The following is an 18222-nucleotide window of genomic DNA, read 5'->3' as shown; positions in this document are numbered from 1 at the left end:
TAAGGATGAAATAGGGAGAGAAACGTGGATGCCACCTTAAGCTTCTTGTAGAAAGGTGTGATACAACTATACCAGGCATCCCCAACCTTCGGCCCTCCAGATGTTTTGGACTACAGTTCCCATCATCCCTGACCAGTGTGGTGTAGTGGTTAAGAGCGGTAGTCACGTAATCTGGGAAACCGGGTTCGTGTCTCCACTCCTCCACATGCAGCTGCTGGGTGACCTTGGTCCAGTCACACTTCTGTGAAGTCTCTCAGCCCCACTCACCTCACAGAGTGTTTGTTGTGGGGGAGGAAGGGAAAGGAGAATGTTAGCCGCTTTGAGACTCCTTAAAAGGAGTGAAAGGCGGGATATCAAATCCAAACTCTTCTTCTTCTTCTTCTTCTTCTTCTTCTTAGCTAGGGATCATGGGAGTTGTAGACCAAAACATTTGGAGAGCTGCAGGTTGGGGATACCTGAACTATACTAATAAAATAAACTTAATATTTTTTTCTCCTATTGATCTCCCTTCAGCTTCCATTCCATCTCAAATTATAGACTGTAAGGTCCTCAGGGCAGAAACCTGGGATTTTATACTCTTTAAAGTGCCATGCACGGTATCTTAAGAAGTGACTCCTTGCACAGGAACCTTCCATTCCCCTTCAACTGAGTTCCTGCTCTGTATCCCCCCCTTATGAACTGAGGTATATTGAGCTGATATGTTTGGCAGGGCCTTCTTGGTGGTAGAGCCAAGCTATGGAACTCCTTAACCCAGGAAGGTTTGTTACTTCTCCCCTGCCCATCTTCAGATGCCTGCCTAAAACACTGCCATTGCAGCATGAATTCAAGTTACATGGCAACTGAATTGTCCTATGAGCTATCACTTTATGATTGTTTGTTTTTATTGCTTGGCACTGCTATTTTGTATTCTTATCTTGAAGTACCTTATTACTGATTTGTTGTTAGCTACCTTAGACTTTCTGTTATGGGTGGGAAGACAGAATAAAAGCATTTTAACAAACATATTTAATTATCTGAGTTTGTGGTAAAACTATTTCCATGACCAGTCAGAAAGGCCAAATGCAAACCAAGTTAAAATACAATGTGGTACAAATGCCAATTTTATTACCAACTTGTCAAGAACCTGTGAAGGATTGTGACAGAAGTTGTAAATACATCGGAGTCCAAACCTCCGCTGAGCCACAAACTCACACCGAATCATATTCTGTTCTGTTGCCATTTATGCAAACTGGGAAATAACAGTTGCCTATTTCCCAGGATGAATTGGATGAACGTAAAGTATTATCTATAGTAAGTACAGTATAAATAATTGCTTTGATTCAATATTATAAGAATGAAAACAAAGCATCATAAGAATAAAACAATCCAGATTCTAGTTTACGTCAAACAAGCTAAGACGACAGGTCAAATGCTGACATTTGAGAGGAAAAGGTGTTAAGAAAGGCCATGACCCAAACAGAAAGCCAAATACCTGTAAAAGGGTACACAAACAAGTTGAAGGATTAGAGGTCAAGTGGATGATTACTAGAAGACAGAAGTTTCTTTCACTGTGAACAAGCACACATAATGTCCCAGCCTTATACTGCTGCTGAAGTTCACCTTTTATAAAATGCCCTGCTGTTCACTTGCTGAGGCCTAATTCAAACACTGGCAAATGAATACCTAATGCATGTGTGATGGTTGCGCATACACTGTACCTAAACTCATATGTCTTGCTGATTCTGCAAAGTCAAAAATCTAATGCCTGGGAAGTGGTATAATGTCACAGATGCACTATTCCTACTTGCATTCAGAGTTCCACAGGAAGAGGACAATTACCGGTATTTTTTAGAGACATCCATGCACCCAAAAGAGAGCCATGATTAACAAGAACCCAAGAAACTACTGCACTGAAATAAGCTGCTTAAAACTTCAACATCTTCCTTAAACTTATTTTTGTCTAGATATTATATTTGACCAATGATATGAGAAGCCAGATACGATATAGCTGATATGCTTTACCAGCAGTAGAGCATGCCTCAGACAGTTCTTGGGACTGTGCCCACTAGGCATAAACCATTCGAAACCATTCATAATAACACCCCCTCCCCGACAGGGAAGAGCTACATTAGGAACAAGGGGAGGGGGAAGAAAGATTGACATTGGGATCTGCTGTCCCGATGAATCCTGCCACGTGAGGCAGTCACCTCACCTTGCCTCATCGGTGGGCCGGCCTTGAATAAAGCTCTACATCAAGATCTGCTGCCCCTGTGGATCCTGCCGCCTGAGGCAGTCACCTTATGGGTGGGCTGGGCTGAGGAAGATAGTAGCATTGGAACTAAAATCTGTTAAGATACAATGGGCACAATCCAAAGGCAAATTAAAGGTAAAGGTAAAAGGACCCCTAACCATTAGGTCCAGTCCTGACCGACTCTGGGGTTGTGGTGCTCATCTCGCTTTATTGGCCGAGGGAGCCGGCATACAGCTTCCGGTTCATGTGGCCAGCATGACTAAGCTGCTTCTGGCAAACCAGAGCAGTGCACGGAAATGCCGTTCACCTTCCCGCTGGAGTGGTACCTGTTTATCTACTTGCACTTTGACGTACTTTCGAACTGCTAGGTTGGCAGGAGCTGGGACCAAACAACAGGAGCTCACCCCGTTGCGGGGATTCGAATCGCCGACCTTCTGATCAGCAAGTCCTAGGCTCTGTGGTTTAACCCACAGCGCCACTCGCGTCCCTAAAGGCAAATTAGCTTTGTCCTAAATTTAAGAGCATTCCATGCTGACATTTTTCAACTGTATGTTTTGAGCAGATGGGTCTGTCTGAATAGAGGTCTAGCAATGGATAAGTGTTTATATGTGGGCAGCTGCAGCTTGCTTTCTGTTTCCATATCTAACAAAGCTAAACAGTATCTGACCTTATTGGTTGTGAAAGTCACCTTGCACCCAAGGGCCCCCAGATCCCGTGTATACAGTGTGGTTGCTACATTACTAATTAGGGTATAAATCCAATGTTTGTATCTGTATTGGACTTTAAATTGTTTTTATGTGTATTTTTATTGTTGACATTTCAATTGTCAAATCGCTTTGGGATGTTTTACGAGAATCGATTCATAAAATAAATATTTTAAAGCTGCTAGTTTAATATCCTGCTTCTCACACGACCTTGCTACCACCCAGGAATGTAGTTATAACAAACAAAAAACAAAAAAACCTTCTGTCACAAGTTTAAACATTAATAAATCGCAGTTTCTTATTGCTTTTGGTCTGGCTATTTATCCCTACAATCTATTTTTGTAAATCGCAAACTCTTAACTGTACACTTAACATGCTTTAAACTTTCCCCTAGCATCCTATGAGGAACAAAGTAGAAATTTGATTAGTTTCAAGAAACCATGGCAAAGAGAGAATTCACCTAGAACCCAGCTGAATGCTTGTCCATTTCACTGATTTTGCAAGTCTTGCCCTTCTGCCTTGATGTTTTTATGCAGCATCATATTTGTGGGAGTGGAAAAGTCATAATTAGCCGTCAGAAAACACTGTACTTTCTTCATAGAGTTCCTATTAATTCCTCATTACCAACTCTTGTAGTCCTGATAAGTTATTTATGCCGCATCGATAACATTGCCAGTTCATTAGAGGCCAAGTTTTATACACCAAAGAACCTGCAACTATGAACTGCAGCAATGATGAGTGAACAAAAGTCCTACAAAGCAAACAAACAACTGTGGACTGCAGACCTGGGGAAATGGTCAATGTACAGTTGTTCCTGCTGCATCCAGAAAGGCCAACAACTATTTTTTGAAATGAACTAGTCACTACACGGTGACTTCGTTCCTCAGGATTCACATTCACAATTGCATGAATATGGAGGAGCTAATCTCCCAGTGACTTCCGTATAAAATACATAAAAAAGGAATAGTTCACACACCACAGATTTGAGAGGTATTATTAAGATAAAATATTATTTTGTGTGCTGTCTAGAGGACATTTATAAAAACTCTAAATGCTTATTATTCAGGATTAATTCAGCCTGTATAAAGAGCAACTGCTGGATCAGTTTCCAGAGATTACAAATCAAGATACATATTCCACACTATCAAATGAATTCTCAATCACTTACAGTGACGACTACTTGTCCTTCAGCATGCGTTGAGCCTCATTTTCTGCCTGGAAATGTGTGGCAAGCTGTTTGGCCATAAAGTCGGGGGGAAAGGAAGAAAAACTCCCTCACGACCAAAATCAGAGTAGGCTGAGCTGAACAGAGAAAAGAGACTTTCACTAGAACCCTAAAATTTAGGGCTTGAATCAAAAGAAAACATAAAAGTGGGCCAGGTATTTCAAAGGCTGATAAACTAAAGCGAGTGTTTTGTAAACGAAACTCAAAAAAATGCCTTTTGCTTTCAAACCATTTCTAAGCCCAACTCTCGTTTGAAGAGGTGAGTCACCATTTTGAGCACTGGCATCAGAAACAGCAGGCCTCTTAGTTACCTCAACTGCCTGGAAGTCTCAGTTGGCAAGAGATGTATTACACATCCAAACACACAGATGCTAAAACTTGACTTGTTTCTGGCAGTTACCTGTGTTTATGAGAAAGGATAGGCTATTACTGAAGTTTTAGCTGTGGAAAAAAAACCTAACCACAGCTTTTAGCTGAGAGTGGCTAAGGAAGGTCACCTCCCTTCATAATGGACATTTCAGAAGTGTCATAATTTGTCCTCTAGCCATGCACAAAGTCTGGTAAGACTGTGTCATCTAACATTCTGTGGTCTAAATATCCACTGCTACCTCACAAAGACATATTTAATATCATTTTCCAAAAAGATGTTAGGTAGGGTAAGCGTTCTAATGCTTTAAGGCAAGTGGAGAACCTACAAAACTTATCATTTCTGAACATTGCACATGCTGGATGAAGCAGATAGCAGTTGAGTTTTATTCTTTTTCTTTACCTGTGGAATTTTTATTGATATTGAAAAACAATAAAATTTGATATCTCGCTATCTATATCGTTGGGTTCTAACAACATATGGAAGACGCCCAATTCTGCTTTAAAGGCTACCACTTAGAAACTAAATACTGATCCACTGACTGAATAAGTCTTTAAAAAAACAAATATTGTCTCTTATGTTCATGAGGCAGCAAAACAAGCAACTGTCTCACCTAGAGTGAGCTGGAGCAGCAATGGCCTCAAAAGCATAACAGGATGCTTTACTTATTCTGCCAATAACTTGTGCTGTTCAATCCTGTACACATCTGCACAGAATATGATGAAACTCACTCCCAGCTTAAGTGTGTATAGGATTGCACCCTTAAACTGACTCTGAAGTCAAACAAGAAGTAGGGGGTAGATCATCACTGAATTATGAACACCGATTGTTATAAGGACTGCCATGTTTGATTAGCCAATTGATCAAAGGGTTTTTATTTGATTTGAAAACAAGGTCCAATTTATCAGCCACATATTTATTTTTTACTATAAGCAGATATATAAAAACTACAGTTGGTGTCACCTTATAACACTCTCGGTACCTCTAAGGCTAGGCCTGCTCCCGTCACCTAGAAATAGTATGACTTTTCCTTTAGAACTATTGTATTCGTATAAAGATTTATGTATATATAGTCATCTGGCTAAGTAAAACTTATGCCAGCTGTGGCTTATGGGAGTTGTAGCCTAACAACACCTGGAAGGCTCCATGTTACCTATCCCTGCACAACTTTATTTCACACTTTCCCTCAGCTCTGAAGTTGCTGGGTCACCTTGTGTTAATAAGCTTCCTCTCAGAATGAATTTCTGCATCTGAGAGAAGTTAACAGCAGTCTACCTCTCAGTGTTCCTGTGAGATCAATTTAAGACTGCACTGCAACAAATTTTGCAGGTTAGAATTATACTATTCTGCTAATATTTGGTCCAAAAGTCAGTTTTATAGTGATGGCACTACTCTTCAGCATAACAGATGAGCTTTTCCTGTGGTTGACTAGGTTCTGTGCAACTATACACCACATAGTTTGACAGTCTCAAAAGCTGTTTGTTTTAAATGCAAATGCCTTGTTACTGGTTTTTTTAAAATGCTGCTAGTAAGATCTGTAGTCAAGAGGAATATTTACTCAAGCTGTGAGAGACAAAGTGAGGGTCAGCTCTACAAGTTATGCAAAAGCTCTTAACAAGGGTCATGAACAAAGTCACCCAAGCCTTAAAAGGATTCAAAATGTTAGCCATCACACAGGGCCTGCTCCAAATCCAGTATCACAAATAAGCCTCCTGCAGCAGGTGTAGCAGCCACTGTGTACAAGCAGCCAACCTGACAAAAGACGAGACTTATATTGCTTCCATGACTGCCAGAACTGACATCATGAAGGCAACCAAATGCTTCAGGTTCCAAAGCTTGGTTAAAAAGCAAAGAGAAAAGCATAAGCATGCTAGATCAAGCAGAGCTGCATCTGCAAGTCTTTCATGCGCAAAAAAAGGAAGCTGCAAAACAAAATAGTATTTCAGTCACAGGAAACCACTGTCAATGTACTTTCAATTACTACTTTTTTCCAAAAGGGGTTATGTGTTCTGCTTAAGTGCAACCACATATTTGCAATCTTTCAAGCTGTTTCAAATAAGTAAGGTTTCAGAGCAAGCATTGGCTCACCAAAGATGCAAACTGTTTACATAAAGCAGCTGTCTTCAGTGTTATCAGAAAAGCACCTTTTCCCCCTAGCAGCTGACCTACTTAGCAACTAAAACCCATGCACAAATTAAAAAAGGGTTGCCAAGACAAATGCCAACATATTTTTTTTAAAAAAATTAAATATTGATAATAATTACACTTCAAGAAAAGAAGCGCATAGGAAGCTGGACCTATGAAGGCCAAAAGGCTCAAGTATGTGACAGTGTTCATTCCCTATACGAAAAGTTCGTAACGCTCTAGCCCAATTTTACTACGACCTTCAGGTAAAGTGAAATTAATTTATTAATTGCTTAAGGAAAGAGTGGCACTCACTGTTGCCTACAATTAAAATCAGTAGAGCTTTATAGAAATAATACACTACTGGAAAGGACCAGGCTGTGTGGGCATTTTAAAGCTAATGAAAAGTTGTGTGAGAGACCATGAAAATGTAGCTCTTTCAAGCTCATGTCATAATTCAGCTTCTACAGGTGCTTAGGAACTCGCTTTCCAGCGTAGCTTGGCCATGGATAATTGGCATTCATGTAGTGCTTAAGTGAACAATAACCCTCAGCCAAGAAGCTGAAGTGCATCATCTCTACAGATGGCTATGGCATTTCCTCAATACTTAGAATGGGTTCAGGAACATCTGACCCTTCAGATGTTAGTAGACTGGACTTCCCATCAGCCACAGCCAGCATGGCCAATAGTCAGGACGATGGGAACTTTAGTCCAGCGACGTATGGAGGGCGACACATTCTCCACCACTTAGAAACTGAAGGAAAGTTGAGGAAAGCAAGTTACACATGTATCAAATGATGAGCTGTGGGAGTTCAGACCACCCTTCAGCGTTTGATTTTTAATTTTTTTTGAGAGGGTGGATAATTTCAGAAGCTAGGACTATGCCTATTGCTTACAGAATCCAAGCTAATAGATTTCCTAATGTAAACAACCTTGGACTTCCCCCAGTGTTATGATCAATATTGTTAGGGTAAGTCTGAAACAGGAACAGAACCTCTGGTCCTCCAGATGATGTAACTCCTATCATCATCTACAAGCATTATCAGTGGTAGTACAACATCTGGAGAGACAGATTTGCCCCCATCCCTCATCTAAGTCATAAACTAACAATTTGGTATGGAGGTAATCCAAGATTACTAGCCCTAAAATGGGACATTTTTTAGATTTAGCAGGCTCATCATACAACATGAACCTCCCACAATAGGAAATACTTTAGCAGTGTGCCAAGCCATATAGGATGGACGCAGATGGATGAGACAGGTACTGAAACCAGCCATGGACTAGGGGAAGGGCCATTTGCTTCAGCAGCCAGGAAAAGGATGTAAACTTGCAGGATACAAGCTCTATTTACAAGTTTATAAATTCAGACTTTCGGCCCAGTTCTACACATTTACTTGAAGTCCTGCTTACCTCCAAGCAAAGTGCCTAAGATGTCTGCCTTAGTGTCATCAGGCCAGCACCAGAACACCTGCTATCATTGGGAAAGAAAAACATACACATACATACCTTTTGCTGGATCCCATCTCACTGAACTCTAAGAGAATCTTGTGTTTGAAGAAAAGCAAAAGGCAATCAACCTTTCTGTTGAGTGGTTAACCTGCTCCTAAGGGCTGTGTGACATTGATCCTAGTAAATACCAATTGAGCTGGGCATCCGTCAAGTTGGAAATGAGGTGTATTTTTATTTTTTCTTGTTTTAATGGTTTGCTAGCTCCTCGTTCATCAGAAAACCATGTAAACATTGATCCGCTGGATTTATTCACTGCTCGTTTGTTGGTTGTTCTGCATGTCTGTTGGTCGTTCTGCATGTTTTCCTCATATTTAGGAATAATTGGACCCTTGCATTATTTCCACGTTATGGCCCATTTTTAAAGGTGTTAAAAGTGATACATTAATGTATGGTCTGGGCTCCTCAAACATTTATACCCAATGATCCTCTTCTTCCATCCAAAACTTTTATCAAGCTCTCCCCTACCTCAAGTGCTCCCATCCTTTACAAAAGTCCACTAGGACTAAAAACAATTTAAACTGATCCTATGCAAGCACGACAAGAGATTAAATTAAAATGCCAAGATAGGAAACAATTTATTATAGAGAGAAGAAAAGTTTCTCATCCAAAATATAGAAATCTGTACAACTTTGCCACAATCAATATACATGAACTGTACAAATTTACACCAGTTCATAATTTACCAAAAAAAAAAAAAAAAAAAAGATGACTAACAAAGTTCACAAAATAGATGGTGGTTTGTGGAAAAGACTTTTACCCAATTAAGTACAAGGAAATTACAAACCAGACCTCCACTTTCTAAAAATAAGAGGTTTACTCAGTCTTAGAAAACTACAAGCTAGCAAATGTACAGATAGCTGGCTGGTAAAACACACCACAGTTCAGACAGTGTCTTTATATGGTCTCTCTCAAGCCTGTTGGCATAGCAGATCCTGCTCACTTGCTACTTTGAAGGCCAATATACAGAGATCTGACCATTTTCCCCAGTTCATGCTCACCAAGTGTGACTTATGTACAGTTTATACAGATTGTTAAGTGCTAGGTAAAAGTCTTGTCAGATAAAATTTCCAGTACTACCATGTTCATAACAAGTCTTGTTACTGAGCTGCCAAAAATGTTAACAATTTTTTTTTCTAAAAATGTCAATAGTGCAAATTTACTCTGCAACATTTACTGCAGAGAATAAATTTTATAGCTATAGCTTTAGGCTGAAAACTGATGTTTTTTCAAAAAAAATGGAAAAAAATTAAGCAAGACATCTGGGAGAAAACTGCAGCCTTCCTTGGACAACTTCACACCTTAGGAAATAAAGCAATCATCTTTACTCACAGGCTATTTAAATCACTGAAAGGTACTGTCGAAACTATGGCACTGCCACTATAAAATAAAAGTTTACCATTCTATCTTGTGCCAGGTCTTCACAGGTGTGACATGGTTTAAATTCCATAATCCATCCCCCGAGGAGCCCACCCAAAGTAAAAACCAAATTTTATCCATCCATTATAAGATGATCCATCCATAGGCTATTATCTTAACCTGATACAGTCATCATATTGTAGCTCTTGGAGGGACTGGTTCTGCCCAAGAGGAGTTCTTCCTTACAGCTTATTCTGCTGTCTACCATTTGCATGCTGGTGCTGTTTTGGCTAGCTCCTGCTGGTGTGGCTTCATACAGCACACAGATTGAGCCATCCTCTCCGATGCGATAGGATACCTCGTAAGGGTCGACCCAGAGAGTGAGTTCACTTGGAAGAAGCCGGAACAGTTCTTGACCGCTGAGTCCAATTCGTTGTGCTGCCTGCCCAATCAAGGGATCCATTTTATGGTTGATCCGGATGCAGCGATAGCCCGATCCTTTACATGGCTTTTCAGGGAACCAGTGGTGTTTATAGTGTTCTACAGAACAAAATGAAAAGCAACAAAAGATCATACTTTGCTCTTCAGATAACCAATGTGTGTAGTCGTGTTATTACACTTGAAAATGGTAGCTTAGAAAAAGAGCACGGGGGGGGGGGGGAGAGAGAGAGAGAGAGAGAGAAAGAAATACGACATAGATGCAAAAATGTAGAATAATATTCGATGGCCTGGAAAGTAATGGCAGGCTCAACAGAAACCAAGTATTTTGCTCATTGCAGCTAAAGGCACATTTAACAGCCTATGAATGTATAAAATCAGTACTGAATGATACCCTCCACAAATGGGGGTGAGAAAAACATGTAATTGGGCACACAGACACCTCAAAGTAGGGCAATAAAACCAGTTTGGGGGTCGGGGGGGGGAATCTTGAGTATATATCCAAAGGCCTCTTTTCAGTTTCACTATGTGTAGTTTGTAATGCAGTAATATTTCCCCAAATCTTTTTTCAGATGTACCATACACATCTGAAATAAGCACAAAATCTCTTTCCTGATATGTGCAACATTTCACAGAGACTTGTGCAACCTTCTCCATAAGCAAATAAGAATATGCACATATGAAATTCTAACAAGTGAAGTGGAACCTTGCCTGCAGTGCTAAACAAAGAGGTGCTCCAAGTACTGTGTCACACCGCCTATATGTTTGGCTATAAGTTTTCCAGAATTCTGGATTCCTAACAATTGGGATAGGCAAGTTATGCCTATTTCGTTTTTAGAATTGGTTTGCTATCTCTTGAGTCTATTGTTACTGAAACACACTGGGTGACTGATTTTTGAAAAAATGAACCTTTTGACATTTCCCTCAATAATCTTAATGTTTTGCTCAAATTTGGACTCATCCTTATATGTTTACATGTATGGATTAGGTATTTACTCTCAGTGGGACAACATTTCCTCTTACATTAGAGAACAGGAATCTTGTTACACTAGGTTAAACTGCTTTAACTAAAATCTTCCAATGCTACCCATCATTTTATTTATCTATTATTTCCAGAACTGTGCTTAGGAGCCATTCCAAGTAAGCAACTCAGAGTAAGATGTATTTAATCCAATAAGATGGTCAGATGGTCGTTTTCTTTAGAAGGGCTGTTTCTTCCATCGAACCATTTTTACTGTTTAGAAACAGTGGGGTTATTTATTTATTTTAAAAAAATATGCAAAAGAATAATAGCCAAGTCCAATGTAGGTTGTTTTATTGTTATGATAAATGTACTTCAAGGAGCATCTTGGACCCAGTCTTATAATGTACACACAGAACCTAACCACATCATACTGAATTACTACATTACAATCTCCTTGCTGGCATTTCTTTGTCTTAGTACAATGAAGGGAAAGCACACTAAGACAAAGCGAAAAGAAAATGAGGGGCAGCTGTGTGCTGTGGGATAAGCAGCAGCAGGAATTAGCATGGCATTATGCCCCTGCAGCAGCCACCAAAGGGAGAGAAGGGAAAAGGGCTACCACTACAGCTTGGAGAACAGCTGAGGTAGAAAAGGGACACTAGCAGCACAATCCCACACATGTTTACGTAGAAACAAGCCCTCTTTCTGTTCATTGGGTCTTGCTTCCATGTAAATGTGTGTTTGCAGCGAAGAACTCCCCCAAATGAGCAGAAAAGGGTAAACGGTACTATTCACTACCACAGCCTTGCCACAGAGATGAAGTGTTGACAAAAATCCCTTCCCTAAGAAACCAGGAGGAAAAATAAATAGGATTCTAAGTCTCCAAATGTGAAAAGATTAAAACATATAAAACAAATAACCAATGTGGTGGGCGGGGAATAGCACCGCCCCGCCTTTATTTCCATAACTGCGTAAAAGTGCGATTGGTGTCTGGGTTTTGTGTGTGTGTGTGTATGCGTGGCCGGGGGTGGGGGTGGGGGGAGGAGAACTAATCTGCATGACGTGAACTTGAGTACAAACACTGAAGAAGGAACAGAGGAAGGCAGGGAAGGAAGGGACTTTCCAGGCACGCAGCTGAACATACATGCGAGGGGGGAACGTGCCACCCCCGCGCCCCTCTGGACGGGACAGCACGAAGGAACCGTTACTGCGATAGTACTATAAAACACACTACAATCTCGTGAATCCCGAATTTTGAAAGCGCGTGGGGGGGGGGGAGAGAGCCATTTCCTGGTCTTATGCGAAATGCATCTCTTTCTGCGGCACATTTTATAGGAGGTCATTAACTCCAGAACACCCTTCCCACCACCACCACAGAAAAAAAGTATGCAGTCGAGGCAGCGATCCGCGCTCCTCCAAATGGTGCGATGGAAAGAGAAACCTGGAGGGCGGATGAGGCAGCATTAGAAAAGCGGGGAGATAAGGAGGCGGCGGGTGGCGGAGAAGAGATAAATACTTAAAATCGTCCCCTTCCCACCCCCCTCTGCTGCCCCCCCCCCCGCCCCATACCTGCCAACAGCTCCTGAAGGCTCTGGCTGAACGTCTGCAGCTGCCGCTCGTTCATCAGCCCCTTGGTGCGCAGGAACTTGGAGATGAAGCCCACGGCCGCGGCGATTTCGCGTATCATGCTGGCCCGGGTGTAAAGGGCAGGATGCATGGAGGCGGCAAGGGGTAGCCAGCTCCGGGCGTTGAGTAGAAGGGGGCACGGTGGGCGCACACGGGGCCGCCTCAAAGGGGGTGGGAAGCGGAGGAGGAGGAGGCGAGAAAGAAGCGGGTTAGAAGGGGGACGGAGCGATCGAGTTCAAGGGACTTTTAAGTTAGCAGGCCCCCCTGCTCAGCCGCCTCCCTGTGACGTAGGCTGGCGGCAGCGGCGGCTGCACTAGCAGGCACTTCCAGCATCTCCTTCTACGAGGCACGAAGGAAGTGGCTGTGCGTGCGCCGCCTTTTATAACCACGTCCGAGCGGCAATGGCGGCTGAGAACCCGCCGCGGCCAATCCGGGGATCGCACCATTGTGACGTCGCGTTCGGAGCGGAGGGGCGCGGGGGAGGAGTGATGTCACCCGGTTGTAAACAAATAGAAGCAGAAGAAGAAAGAGGAGCTGCGTCGTCGGGCTGGAAAACAGCAGCGGCGGCGGGAGCAGCTGCTCGAGAGCGCGGCGTCTGGCCTCGAGACGCGCAAGGCAGCGAGCGCAAAGTTGCCGGCCTCGCTCGCCTCAGCCAGCGCGGAAGGGAGAAACGACGCCAGCCGCCTTTCTCCGACCGCCGCTCCTCTTTCCCCCGACTGCGCATCTGCAGTCCTCTGCTGCCTGCTTGCTCGCACATGCTCCCGCTCACGTCCAACTGATCCGCGCCCCGGTTCAGTGCAAATCCATAGCTAGCTCTGGAAGCGTGCGCGGAACCGGGGAGAAGGCGGAGGACCCCGGGGTTGCTCAGAGGCAAAACCAGGCGCGGCCGGGCCTTTGCAGAGCCTTCTGCCTTCTCATCCCCCCCTTCCCCCAACCTCCAGCTGGGAGCTCGCAAACCAGCCGCTTTCCTTAAGCCGCAGCAGTCACGAATGTGGCGAGGCCTGGGAGAGAAGGGCTCAGGAAGCTTCTGGTGCCTGCAGCCATATCACAAACAGCACCATTGTAAACAAATGCAGCGTCTTTTGGTGCTCTAACCGGTAGATGGAAAGCGGTGAGACGGAGGGGGCATCGTCCCAAGACTCCCATCAGCTCCAGACAGCACGGTCAGATGTCAGGGGCGATGGGAGTTGTAGTCCAGCAACATCTGGTGGATCAAAGGTTAACCGACCTTGAATTAAAGAGGCATCGTCTTTGTCCACTTGACCGTACATTGGTGGACTTGGTACACTTTCTCATAACAAGGGAAAACAACTGTGCTCCAGATCATAGAATCATAGTATTCTATAACCTATCAGTGATCATGTTGTCATCTAATGCTTTCACAGCAGTAGCCTAAACAAATCATTCTTTGCACACCACAAAAATTAAAAAATAGGCTGTGTTCTGGTGTCAGCACAGTAAGTTGTATGGGACAGAAATTTTATGAATTGTTCATTTTCTCAGGCTTCATTCAGCCATTCTTCTTTGTAAAGTCACACACACACACCCCCCTACCCCTATACTGTGTAAAAGAAAATCACCCAAGAATAGGTGCCTGGTCTCTCTAAGCCAGGGCTGAGAACCTATAACATATAATTCCCATCATCCTTGACCATTGACCACACTGGCTGAGGCTGGTCAGACTTGGGATTCAGAGGTTTTTATCCCTTTCTAAGGGCTTCATAATACTCATCCCTGCTTTCATGCTGCATTACAGCATAGAAAAGATACGGTTGCTTTACATAAAGAAAAACAAAAAATCAACCACACTCGTGTTATTGTGCCTGAAACAGCTCAGCAGTATGATTGCTTGGTTATTGTTGCTGCATTTGGTTTCAGACAATATGAGAGACATTTATCGGTTCTTTCATTGGACTAATTTCTGCTAGTCAAAGGGTCAACATATTTTCAATCTTCATCTTGCTTTTCCTCAAGCAGAAATGTGTCATGTTATTTGCAGATAGGAAAGAGTCACAGGCCCTTATTAGGCTTTTCTTCATCTGAACTCTTCGGTGGCTGTCAGCTGAGAAATCGCCTTTGTATGGAGGAGATGGGGGGGGGGGGAGCAGCAACAAAAACAGACTGAACACAATCCAGGTTGAATTACCTCTCAGAACCTTATAATATAGCCAGGAAGACTACACTCTTGCTAAATCTTGTGTGTGTCATCAAATTTTTGAAAGCAGATGACAATGTAGAATTAGTATTTTAAATCCCACTGTAGGCCTATATGATCTCTCTATAATTTTTTATTCACAATGTACCAATATACATAATGCTTTAACACAGAACTCAATAGAGTTGGAAAACCAATTAATTTAGGATTTTGCGCTCCCCTTGTTAAATATAATCCTAGCAGTGCCTCCAAATGTAATTCCATGTACCTTGGCAAGCAGCCCTTTGTTATGCTGGGAACAGGGCGGGGGGTGGATCTTTATCAGATCTAAGGTAGGTATGCCACAAGGATTGGTAGGCATGACCCCTTCATTGGTGGATTTCTAAAGCCTTTATAACTACTGGGAAGGAGTGAGCATATTAAAACCTGGACTATGATGGCTATCTACTCACTTCCAGAGCCAATTTAAAGTGCAGGTTTACATCTATAAAGCTCAATGTGTCTATGGTCATGGATAGAGAATCTGTAGACCTCCAGATGTTGCAGGACAACACCATTCACTGGCCTTCCTGGCTAGAGCTGCTGGAAGTTGGGGCCAAAGAGGGCTACAGTTTCCCCATCTCTGGCCAAGGTCCTCCATACCTCAAATATTGTTTCCCGTTATCTACAGTGGTACCTCGGGTTAAGAACTTAATTCGTTCTGGAGGTCCGTTCTTAACCTGAAACTGTTCTTAACCTGAGGTACCACTTTAGCTAATGGGGCCTCCCACTGTCATTGCACTGCCTCCAGGCGATTTCTGTTCTCATCCTGAAGCAAAGTTCTTTACCTGAGGTACTATTTCTGGGTTAATGGAGTCTGTAACCTGAAGCGTCTGTAACCTGAGGTACCACTGTATTTCATTCCATGTGTAAGGGTCAGCATAGAGGCCTCTAGCCTGGTGTGCACTGTCCAAGCAGGGCCTTCTAAATCTTCAGCCCTGATGGGCCTGGCGTTCCAGATCGGTTTCCCTGGGAATATTTGCCAGTGCTGAATCCTGGAGGCACTTAGGCTTTATAAGCTTCCCTGTTCCGACACGCCTGCCAGAGTACGCCTTAATCTTTTGCTGCTGCTTGTCTGCTGTGTCAAGTTCAGTTGTTGCTGCTTGACTTTGGGGAGAGTTGAATGGTTTTTGGAATCTTTTTTTAGATCACTTGCTTTTAGAGTACGTATCCTTTTAATTTCACAAGCTGCTTTGAACTGAGAGAAGAGCCAAGCATCTTGTAGGGTGCTTGAGGCGGTGAAGCTCCAGCAGCAGGAATGGTGCGAGGAGGAAAGGGGTGTGTTATACATCGGGAAGGCTGCAGCTACGGGGAGAGGCCATTTGGAACATGCATGGCTTTGCTTGCTACAGTGTGCTGGTTACCTAACCTCTCTGCCAGGAGAAGGTGGGTGTGAGAATGAGACACAAGACAGTTGGAGACAAGGCAAATCAAGAGCAGCAGCATGAGCTACTGTGTCTGGGTGCAGTGCCCTATGTGGTGAACTGCTGAAATGCAGCCTCTCAGTGAAGTACCTTATTATTACTATTATTATTATTGCAGTCGAACCTTGCTTGATCAGCAGGGCATTCCTGAGCTCTGGCATGTACATACATCTTTGATTATGCTTTGGACAGGTGGGGTCAGACCATGCCCTTAAAATACAGCAAGCCTGCAACTTATGCAGGGGTTACATTCTGCGGTCGCGTCTAAAGCCAAAATTGTGTATAATCGAAACACGTTGGGTTCAATGGCAGCAAGGTTCCTGGGAAGGGAGGCCAGGGCACCATGGCTCCCCCCAATTCCCAATGAAAGGGCCATACCCCCAAAGGTTCTGCAGGGCCATGTGCACACGCCATGGGCCATGCTTGCATCACAGGGCCTCCACATGACACGTCAGCATGCCTCGAGCATGCCACCACGCATGCTGATGTCATGCATGCACGCCACGGGGAGTGCTGACATCTGGGGCGGCCTTTTCATTGGGAATTTGCAGGCAGCATCATACTCAAGCATCCTACTGCCCACAGTGGCTAACTGGCTATCTCCACAAGCCTAAATGCAGGGCATAAAGGCAGAAGCGCTCTCCTACTGTTGCTGCTCCTCTGCAACCAATCTGTCATGGTATACAGCCTCAGGTTCGATCTTGGAGGTTCCATGTGGAACCCAAGGAAGCTGAACTTTATGCATTGATTGGAATTTTATCAGCCAACTCTTTAGAGACAGGCTGCTAGTCCATTTTTTTAAAGTCATGAACACACAAAGCTAGAATGCTAGTAGCCCAACCAAAGGTAACCTGAGCAACTCTGCCCTTGAAATCAATAAGACTTAAAAGTGATTAATTTTCCCTGGGTCATACTCCTAGATCGAAAGCCTGCTGCTACATCACAGAACAGATATATTCTGTGATGGCTGAACAAAGAAAATAGGTTCACAAAGAACACTCCTGACCTTTAGAACTCACTATCGCTGGATGTTTTAATCATCAACTGTAATATAACTGTGTTGAGGAAAGGACAGGTCAGTAATGGATGAGAAGGGGTATGACTGGCTACAAATCAATAGAATCAGGGCTGAAAGCGATTAACAGTACAACCCTAGACATCTATTCAAAAGTATGTCCCATTGAGTTCAAAGGGATTTACTCCTAGGAAAGCAGCTTATCCACACTTACCTTTTACCCTGCTCTTTCCAGGCTTAAAAAGCTCCATATCCAAGCATTTTGTTTGTTTTTGCTCCAGAGTTTTGCCTGCAAACACCTGCTCTTTCAAGCTCAATGGGAGCAAACAGCAATCTGCAGAAAACCTGAATTGACGTTTGCTCCTGTTGAGCACTAAAGAGCACATTTTCATGAAGAGAGCTCTGGAGCAAACCAAAAACCCCACATAATTAAACATGGGACTTTTAAGCACAGACGTGTGCGTGGAAAGAATGAGACAAAGGGTAAATGTGAATAAGCCCTAACATTTCATTAAACTCAGTGGGGTTTACTTGTGAATAAACATCTATAGGATTATATTGTAAATGTCATTCATTTGTAATTTTATGCAGTGTTCTAGGCAATGAATAAAAAAGAAAAACACATTAATGATTTTACTTCACTTTCTTAGCTTCAATCACAAATGAGGTGGCTCATACAAGGAATAGTTTTTGTTTGCTTACAATAATCTGAGGCATTAGAAAGCACAGCACATATTGATTATTTAAGAGGACTACAGAGATTTCTGCTAGCTGACCCAACCCATACTGTATTGGCATTTCTTGTTCTTTCAACATCATTACTTTAATTCAATACATTCGCACCTGGTTATGGACAAGAAAGCTTTAAATGCACAAAAAATGTGCATTTGTGAACTGTTTGCACCAAGATTATTTGAAAGACAAATGGCTTGTTAATCACCATAAATCAATTAGACTGGTGGATCTGCATTTACATTGGCGCCATTTGATTAACTGCAACAGGACCTAATTAAGAGGTTTATAGATCACATATTTGATTTTGTGTT

General features: G+C 42.9%; 2 protein-coding genes across 5 annotated transcripts in view; both read right to left on the bottom strand.

Moving 5' to 3' along the window:
• The window catches only part of LOC310687656 (uncharacterized protein), a 223301-nt gene extending 214730 nt beyond the window's left edge, over positions 1–8571 (bottom strand). For 2 of the 4 annotated variants that reach the window (XR_014516510.1, XM_083463053.1), the window contains exon 1: positions 8157–8571. Coding sequence is in view for 1 of the 4 variants with exons in the window: in XM_083463053.1 (XP_083319179.1) it covers positions 8157–8173 (17 nt within the window). In the remaining 3 variants the exon portion in view is untranslated. Of the gene's footprint in view, positions 1–2191; positions 2295–8156 lie in introns of those variants that run through there. The other 2 variants (XR_014516511.1, XM_083463055.1) reach the window with 1 other exon arrangement.
• Positions 8572–8709: 138 nt separating this feature from the next.
• BTG1 (BTG anti-proliferation factor 1) lies at positions 8710–13529 on the bottom strand. The gene is made up of 2 exons (XM_083463049.1): positions 12487–13529; positions 8710–10055 (listed from the first exon to the last, which is right to left on the bottom strand). Exons 1-2 carry the CDS (start codon positions 12632–12634, stop codon positions 9691–9693), a joined length of 513 nt encoding a protein of 170 aa, XP_083319175.1. The 5' UTR covers positions 12635–13529; the 3' UTR covers positions 8710–9690.
• Positions 13530–18222: the final 4693 nt, after the last annotated feature.

This window comes from Podarcis liolepis (genome assembly GCF_965112155.1).
Source record: "Podarcis liolepis genome assembly, chromosome: 10".
Classification (NCBI taxonomy): Eukaryota; Metazoa; Chordata; class Lepidosauria; order Squamata; family Lacertidae; genus Podarcis; species Podarcis liolepis.
Note: the sequence above shows the minus strand (reverse complement) of the source record. Positions and strands in the feature narration are given on the sequence as shown.

What these genes read in the sequence shown, in the direction of transcription:
- BTG1 (XM_083463049.1), bottom strand. Translation starts at nt 12,634, where the DNA reads ATGCATCCTGCCCTTTACACCCGGGCCAGCATGATACGCGAAATCGCC. An exon ending in CCTTCAGGAGCTGTTGGCAG is followed by an intron (nt 10,056 to 12,486) that starts GTATGGGGCGGG and finishes TTTGTTCTGTAG; the next exon opens with AACACTATAAACACCACTGG.